Source organism: Eucalyptus grandis, chromosome 6 (genome assembly GCF_016545825.1).
Source record: "Eucalyptus grandis isolate ANBG69807.140 chromosome 6, ASM1654582v1, whole genome shotgun sequence".
Classification (NCBI taxonomy): domain Eukaryota; kingdom Viridiplantae; phylum Streptophyta; class Magnoliopsida; order Myrtales; family Myrtaceae; genus Eucalyptus; species Eucalyptus grandis.
This window is the reverse complement of record NC_052617.1, coordinates 7,645,740-7,655,176: the sequence shown is the minus strand read 5'-3', so window position 1 is coordinate 7,655,176 and position 9,437 is coordinate 7,645,740. Positions and strand designations below refer to the sequence as shown.

The following is a 9,437-nucleotide window of genomic DNA, read 5'->3' as shown; positions in this document are numbered from 1 at the left end:
CGGCAATTTAATATCTAGTGAGAGAGAGAGAGTCGTGCAGTGCATGGAAAAATAAGACGAACGTCTGCAACCGGTACTTGTGACTGAGGTAGATTGAGGATCCAACGTGTTGGTGCAAAGCCCGTCCCTTGTAGGACAACGGGTGACGTGAGGAAGGACGTAGGCATTTGGTTCTCTTTATGCCTTCCATACCTAACCGCTCAAAGCGCAATTAATGTGGGATACAGCATGCACAAAGATACACAGATGAACCGGCCTTGAATATAATATTTCAATCCACTACCACGTCGATAATTCAAGTGAAAAGGGGAAACATCTTATCGCTACTATATTTAGTGATGTTGCGTGTTCAATTGTTTCGTGGCTCTATCAACTTTTTGTTCATGTTCTTTTCGACCCTTTCACAAGCTTTCCATTATATTTTGGCAGGAAAAGAAGCTATCGCAATTAGTCAAGTGAGAGCAGTTGGGGTGCAATAGAGAGGGCACAAATATAATACCATGTGCCGCATCTTTGAATTTTCCCCCCTAGATTATGAATAATGCCTCGTAGCAAGAGATCCAGACAGTACTGATCTCGAAGAACTTGTGTGACGAATCGTCAACTTCCACTCGCCACGGCACTTAAACAATATCACAAGCGGCTCCCGCCACTCAATCTTATTTTGACTCTTGGACGGGAAGCCTTTTGGCCGCATCTCCTACGGATTTAAGCAAATCACAACCGTACAAATCATGTGGGTCCCGCTACAGCTCATAAACCCTCGTCTGTACTCCCACTTCCCACCCTATAAATAGGGCGCCCCAGTTTTTAGTTGAGCCACGCACTCACTTGGGTAGTCTTCCTTGAGATTTCTCTGGTGATCTGTTGGCCTTGAGCGATGAAAATGGCTTCCTCCAGGGTTTTCCCCCTGTGCGGCCTGCTTCTGGCCGTTGTCGTTCTCATGGCCGCGCAGGTCTCGGCTCGTGACCTTGCTGAGGAGACTCAGTCACGTGAGTGCTCTCGACAATGAAGTCTTCCCTCAATTTACTTATCTAGCTCTCTTCAGTTTGATGGGAAACGCATTCTCACTTTTGACGTATATATGTTTCCGTGTGATTGTCCGTCGTGCAAGCACTCGCGTTTGTTAAAGGCAGACAGACAAATAATCATGGAAAATTATTTGTAGAAATGTTTTTATCAAGGCAATAGACTAAACGAATTGCAAACTTGATTATGAGGGTTCCGTCAATGTCTTGTTAGCTTCCATTGTTCACGGTAGATTAATTAATTTATGAATTTTGAGAAAGGTATGTTGTAGAATATCAAGATGTGACGTACATCATAAAGAGATCATAAAGAGGTCAACAAAACGGTAGCAGTTTCAATAGTTGCATCTTAACTTACTACTCTACATATTCGTACACAGTAAGTTAGATTACATGTTATCTGTTAGTGGACTCGGATATGATCACATACTCTGCGTTTATATTTCAGAGGAGAGTGTGAAAGAGGCTAACTACGGCCAAGGATATGGTGAACACGGCCACGGTGGAAAGGGGTATGAAGGTGGCTATGAAAAGGGCCACGGCGGTCATGGCCATGGCAGTCACGGTCACGGTGGTCACGGCCACGGCAGTCACGGCCATGGTGGTCATCATGGTGGTCACCCTTCGGAAGAAACCGAAGATGTCAAGAATTAGATAATGGACTCAGTTGGGTCCATCATCCTGCTGGGAATGTAGGAGAATGTATGCCATGTAACTCGTAGAAGCTTAAAAGCTTCTGCAATAATGGTTGAATAAAATGGTTCCTCCACTGTCATGAGCAGCTTTGTTGCGTTTCAGATGGTTCTTTTGGTGATTTCAAGTACGAGTTGTCTCAAATGTCCACTGATGTTTGCATGTGAATGAATAAAACCCACTTTAATTGGCGACAAATTCTATCCCTTAGCTCTGTATAGCAAGTGCTATTTCTCGAGTTTCCCATCTTTTTCTTATTGGAGACGTCGGATTCAGCTCAGGGTATGAGAAAGTATATTAGACATGAGGACTCCCAAAGTAAGTGCAAGTTATGCACGCACGCATGGTTATGTTTTAATTCAATAAATACTAGCGGGTACGTATTGTGCTCTTAGAATGATTATGCACCTGTTTCAACTTTGGACATGGTGACTGCGGAGGAACGTCTACTCAGGTTTCCATTATTTTATGAATAACCAACTGGAAAATCAACAACCGGAACATGTGAAAGTATTTCACGTCACCGTTGCATCAAGCATCATTCATCCGGATTTGCAAATAGCCCATGTTTTTCCCCAACCCTGGTTTCAGGAAAATTCCTTCAACTGAACTTCTGAATGGTGCTCTCGTTTATTTTTTTTATATTGTAAGGTGCGATACACTAGTCAGAGGTATGAATGAAGAAACTTTCCTTCGATCAAAGATGCAAGAAAATATGGCTCTTTGCAGATTGCCTGTCGCAAATTTTTTAATTCAAAATTAAATGTCCCATATAGTGGGCTTTTGCAACAATATAGAACCCGAAAAGGACATTACGGTGCAAAAGTCTTCTTGTCTACTCATTCTATCACGTGTGTCTCCAATCGAAATGAAGTTGTAGTTTAGAAATGAAACCCGGTGCGGAAATGCATTTCTACTCAACCTATATCCTTCCGTCATTATCTCTTATTGCGTACTCTTTCTTTCTTTTCTTTTTTCTGAGAAAGTAAAAGTAGGATGTGAGAAACAGCAAGGCAAGGATTGTACAGCTAATGTTGATATTAAGCCAATAATTTTTTCGACAAAAAACACTCACTTTTGAATGTAAAATCTTGCATTTGTTGATATCTGCGTGTTGCTTTCAACGTAATTAATTTTAGATTGCCATTTTGCAAGGTCTTTACCTTATCCTCTAATAATAAAGGAAGTTAATTTTACTGAGTCAAGTCGTATAACTTTATCCAGACTCCAAGGTGCTTTTACTTGTATAGTTGTATGTATATGTTTCGTGCGATACCAATCTGAGCATAAAAAGAATTGCTCCAATCACTGCGGATGAAGTGACAAAAACGTAAAAGCGATGAGACCATCTTTCAACAATGAACTGTTGATCTAAACCGATTTTGAGACCATCTTTCAACAATGAACTGTTGATCTAAACCGATTTGCCACATCCCTCTCAGGTTCCCCACCGAGGCTGACTTATATGAACTTCATGTTGATCTAAATCTCGAAGCTAAGATAAGGTTATATATGGACCAAGCGACAACTTTTCTTACGACGGCACGTCACTACCTAATCTTGGAGGCCATTTTATTGATCGCGATCGTCAAAAACCCTGTCGCTGAAAGTTTCTTGCTGGGCTTACATCTACAATATTTGACTTTGGAATACTTATATTTCTTCTGTTGTTTTAATTTTCCATAATTTACTATCAAGAATAATTGAAGAATATGCATTAATTCCTCCTGATTAAAAAGAACAGGTATGATTGATACGTTCTGGAAGGATGGATTGTTATGATATTTTTGTACACGGAATGTGATGTTTAATCCCTATATAACAATAATGATTTTTATTACATATAAGATCTTTTATTTGAGAAATTAATTCTTATTTAATCAATTGGACATCTGTCAAATGAAAAATTAACTTTAAATAAATGTGGGTGATATCCATATTTATAACTCATCAATAAGAAGAAGTCAAAGAAAAGTTAGGAAGATGAGGTCTTAATATGTATATGCCCAGTTGTTGATCTTTAGGAATACTATATTATTTCACAAGTTTTAAAGTGTACTCAAGTCTTCACATTTATATAATTGAAACGGTGCGGTTACGTAGAAGTGAAATCCAATATTTTCCTGGATCTAATAAAAAATTTCCACTGCTAGCACGCACATGTTTATACCCTGTCCCACCACGAGCTCTTTGGAGTCTATAACGAAGGTGCGACTTTGTGCAAATCATTCTTCATCACGAGCAAACTCAGATCTTAGCTTGCAAACTTGCCGAGGCAACTCATTCATCTCGTTGATATCGCTTCCCCCGGACTTCTCTACATGATTCGTATGTATGATCAAATGGCACTCCCTGCTAATGTTTCTTATGAATTAATCATCTCTCGTCATTCTTATGATGAGAAGCCCGTGATAGTCAGGGAAATCCGGGCACGTAAATATTATCTCATTCGAATGAAATGATTTGACAGAAACTTGGCAGTGGAATTTTGAATCCCATCACATATGTGATAGTTCTGATCTCTACCAGGAGAAAATTATTGGATATATTATTAATATAATCCAAAATAATATGTTCACATACAAGCCCAATAGGTGAAAGTATAGTTATTTTGGTCCATATGGGCCGGAGCCCAATAACTTGTATATAAAAAAACTCTAAGGTTTCCCTACGCTGGAGGTAACACTGTTGAACGTTCCAAACTTGACGTCTCTTTATATAATACTTCAAGCAACCGCTTCTTCTCTTTCAAACCTATAACCTTCAACAATCTTGAAGTATTATATTCATGTGTTGGATTTGAGCGAGTAAGGTGTCCTTTTGAAGATTTCGTCAAGACGAACTTATTGGAGAAAACTTCCTTGTGTGTTTTGAAGTTGACAAAACATTTCCATCAGTCTAGTATGAAAACTTACAAACTCTTTAGTCAAAGTCTGAAGATCGCCAAACCGCCAGACTCAAGATTCAGAGTCTATCCTCATTGACAGTTTCTAGATCGTCAAAGACTTATCCATAACTGAGTATCTTGTTAAGGATTTGACTCTATCGACTGAAGAAGATCTCTCCGGCTGGAGATAGCATCTTGGAATCTGTTATTCGTTTTAATTTCAATTTGGGTAATTTAGATCCGTTGATTGACGAAGCATACTTGGAATGTTCTACTTATGGAAACCTAGATCTTGATTGTATGGGTGAGCAGGATTGGTGGGCTATCGTCATATTCCTTAAATAACTCGAAATCTTCCTAATTGATTCTGTCCAACGGGTAGATTGGAAGAACTCCTTTGGTAAGTGCCAACGGGTATGAAGGCATGGAGGAGTATATAAGGAAGTCGTTCCAGTTATTTGAGTGTGTGCGCGATAGAAGAATTCTAAAGTCTGAAGCTCCTTGTTCTTTGTCAAATTCAATTGTTGAGCGAAAACTTGTACTCAAAAGAGTGTTTATATTTCTGTGAGACCTTGAGGAAGTGTAGCAGAGTCTCTACACTGTGGAATCAAGGAAGTGCTATATTGTAACAACTCTTTTGATTCTTAGTGAAATCCAGCCGGTGGGCTGTCAGTGCGGAAGAGTGGACGTAGGCTCGGATCAAGCCGAACCACTATAAACCCTGTGTTCTTATTCTCTTCCCTAAGCTCTTTACTTTGATCGCAACAATATTTGTTTGTTAGAGTCTAATTTTCTTTTCATAATCTATTGCTAAACAGAGTCGGTTTAAAAGTAAAATTATAATCTTTACTCTGCAAAATTTGTTTTCGCACCTATTCACCCCCTCTAGGTGCTCATACTAGCTTTCACAATTTGTATCAAAGCTCGTGTACTCATTTAAATTGAAGTGTTTTTACTTCAGAGTTAACGATCCATGGCTAGTATGTTGGCTCCAGGTCTGGTTGAAGGGTAGAGCAATACTAGACCGCCTTATTTTGATGGAAAGGAATACAACATATGGAAAAACAATATGAAGGCATTCCTAAGATCAAAGGATTCTCTACTGCTCTGGAATGGGACGTGGTAGACAAATGAATCATTCCTAAAGCTGCAACAGTCTCAGAAAGAGTAAAAGAAGCTGTAGAGTCCAGTGAAATGACTCAAGAAGAGATAACCTAGAGACAAGCTCTTGATGCAAAAGCAATTTATTCCTTATATTGTGCATTATCTCCTACTGAATATAACAGAATATTTTCTTGTGAAACAACTAAAGAAGTTTGATAGATTGCACATCACCTATGAAGGAACCGATCGAGTGAAAGAAACCAGAATCAATATTTTGCTCAGTCAATATGAAGCATTCAAGATGAAACCAGGAGAATCTATTACTGACATGTTTAGTCATTTTACAGAAATCATGAATGATCTTGAGTATCAAGGTCAACCAATCTCTGGACCTATGAAGGTCAACAAGTTATTGCGTGGGCTTTCCAAAGATTGGAACCACATTAAGACCTCAATAAGAGAGACACAAAGAATTATGCCACTCTATGTTGACGAATTGGTTGGCACTCTTCAGTCTTATGAAGTGGAGCAAATCAACGAAGATGAAGATCCCAAAGGTAAGAAATCCATTGCATTAAAATCTAATGATGATTACGATGTCACGAGATTACGAAGACGATATGGACGATGAAGAGCTTTCTCTTATGATAAGAAGGTTCAGAAAACTGAATAAAAAGGGAAGAAGATTCAATCCAAAGAAACAAAGTTCTCAAAAGCTAAAAAATAAATCAGCCGAGGATGATGAATCCAACAAGGATGTAGTCTACGCTTTGAATGCAAGAAAAAGGGACACATCGACCCAACTGTCCTCTCTGCTGAAGAGAAAGAAAGTAAAAGCTGAGAAATATCGAAAAGCACTTAAAGCGAAACTGGAGTAACACCAATGTGAGGAAAGTGATGATGATTATGCCAATATTTGTCTCATGGCACAATTAGACTCGGGTCGGGCTCGAGACGGACTCGGACTTAGACAGTGAAATCGAGGTAAGTAATTTAAAAATTCCTACCAAAGTTTCTAAATATATTGATGAATTGTGTCTTAGTCTCAAAACCTCTCTCAAGAGGATTTCCGAACTTAAAAGGGAAAATCCTGCACTAAAGCAACAGGAAATTGTTTGGAAAGAAAAGGTCGAAAGTTTAGACAAAAGTGTTATTACCTTAAAAGAAAATGCAGATAATCTTTCAAAAGAAAATGCATTCTTGAAAAATGATATCTCAAGCATTTCTAAAAGGTTTTCTATAGGATCTAAGAAACTAGAAAAATTCTTTCTGCACAAAGACTTACTTCAACAAATCAGGTTTGGGAATGACTCTGAAACCATTCCTCTAATTGATTTTCCTAAGGTAAAGGAAAGAATTAAACAAAGACCTACAAAAGATTCTTACAAAAATCATTTCCAAAAAGTTTTTGTAAAACCTGTAGGCCGCAGTGCTCTTAAATGTTCTAAGTATAATAGCTCAGAACACTTTGAGAAAGAATGTCCTATGGTTTGGAAACCTGTGAAGAAGGTTTGGGCAAAGACTGTATATCACACTAACTCCACTAGACCCAAGAAAATATGGATACCAAAGAAAGCTTGAGTTTCTTTTTTAAATGCAGCTCACTATCAAGAAAAAGGTTAAATGGTACTTGGATAGTGGATGCTCGAGACATATGACAGAAGACTCAAACTGCTTTAAAAAGCTTGTGCAAGTTAATGGTAGAAAAGTTTCTTTTGGAAGAAATAGCAAAGGAAGAATTGTGGGATACGGAACTATAAAGATTGGAAGTCTCATGATCAGTAACGTTTCCTTAGTAGAAGGACTCAACTACAACTTGCTGAGTATTAGCTAACTGTGCGACACCGGTTTCAAAATCAACTTTCAAGAAGGAATATGTTTAGGAACCAGTAAAGACTCCTCTCAAACTTTTACGGGGCGAAGACATGGGAATATTTATCTCTTGGATATTAAACCAGAAAAATCCCAATGTTTAATCTCAATTCAAAAGGAAGCAAATCTATGGCACAGAAAGCTTGGGCACATCAACATGAAGCAAATAGCCAAGATCTCTACAAAGAAGCTTGTTCATGGACTACCCAATCTGACATACCAAAAGTCTAACCTATGTACACCATGCGTTTTGGGAAAACAGGTAAGAAATTCATTCAAACCAATAAATCAAGTATCCACTAATCGTGTTATGCAGCTCTTGTATATGGATCTGTTTGGACCAACCAGAACTCAGAGCATTGGAGGTAAGAAATATTGCCTAGTAATTGTGGATGATTATTCACGATTCACTTGGATATATTTCATGGCAAGTAAGTCTGAAACATTTTCTTATTTTATAAAATTTGCTAAGAAAGTTCAAAATGAGAAAGGATATGTTATTTCTAGTATACGGACAGACCATGGAGGTGAGTTTGAAAATCAAGATTTTGCTCAATTCTGTGATGAATCTAGTTTTCAGCATGTATTCTTCTCTCCTTATACTCCATAGCAGAATGGAGTTGTGAAAAGGAATAATAGATCTTTACAAGAAATGGCTAGAACTCTTCTAATTGAAAGTAACATTTCTTCTCATTTTTGAGCTGAAACAGTTTCTACAGCATGCTATATTATTAATAGAGTCTTCTTAAGGCCTATTTTGGAGAAAACTCCTTATGAGTTGTTCAAAGGAAAAAAAAAAAAACCAATTGTTTCCTATTTTCGTGTGTTTGGATGCAAATGTTTTATATTGAAAAATGCAAATGATCGAATTGGTAAGTTTGAAGAAAAATCAGACGAATGTATCTTCCTTGGATATTCAACCACCAGCAAAGCCTATAGAGTATATAACAAAAAGACCCAATCTGTGGAGGAATCAATGAATGTTAAATTTCAAGACTTTATGCAAAATCAATCGATTCAGACTCAAACTGAAGAACCTGAACTTGCTCCAGACTCTACAAAGTTTAAATCTACAGAAGCGGCTCAGACTTGAAGACCAAAGAACAAATGATCGTTGAAGAATCAAATGAAGAAAATGATCAACGGTCTAACAAATCAATCAAAGCAACTGGAAGCACAAGTCTAGTCATCCTAAAGAACTCATTATTGGTGACATTAATGAGGGAATTCGTACAAGATCCAAAAGGCGTGAAGAGTCTAGTGCTTTGTGACTCTTATTTCTAAAATAGAACCCAAGAGCATAGAAGAAGCTTTAACGATGAAAGCTGGATTGAAGCTATGCAAGAAGAACTCGAGCAATTCAAGTATCAATGATGTCTGGGAATTGACTCCTAAACCGAAAGGCAAATCTATCATTGGAGCTAAATGGGTTTTCAGGAACAAGATGAATGAGAAAGGAAAAGTCGTAAGGAACAAAGCAAAACCCGTGGCCAAAGGATATACACAAGAAGAAGGGATAGACTATGATGAGACCTACGCACCAGTAGCAATGTTAGAAGCAATTAGACTATTACTTGCTTTTGATTGTTATAAGAATTTCAGGTTATTCCAAATGGACGTCAAAAGTGCGTTCCTAAATGGATTTATCCAAGAGGAAGTCTATGTGGAACAACCTCCCGGTTTTTAAGACCCAAGGAAACCGACTACGTATTCGAGACTTAAAAAAGGCATTATATGGTCTAAAGCAAGCACCTCGAGCTTGGTATGACATACTAAGTAAGTTTTTAATCCAAAATGGCTTTGTTAAAGGTAAAGTAGATACTATATTGTTTATCAAAAGAGAAAACAAAAAC

At 37.9% G+C, this 9,437-nt stretch overlaps 1 protein-coding gene across 1 annotated transcript; it reads left to right on the top strand.

Moving 5' to 3' along the window:
* Positions 1-804: 804 nt before the first annotated feature.
* LOC120294742 (cold and drought-regulated protein CORA-like) lies at positions 805-1,851 on the top strand. Its single transcript, XM_039315219.1, has 2 exons — positions 805-992; positions 1,477-1,851. The coding sequence occupies exons 1-2, from the start codon at positions 881-883 to the stop codon at positions 1,680-1,682; spliced, it is 318 nt and encodes a 105-aa protein (XP_039171153.1). The 5' UTR covers positions 805-880; the 3' UTR covers positions 1,683-1,851.
* The last annotated feature ends 7,586 nt before the right edge of the window (positions 1,852-9,437 follow it).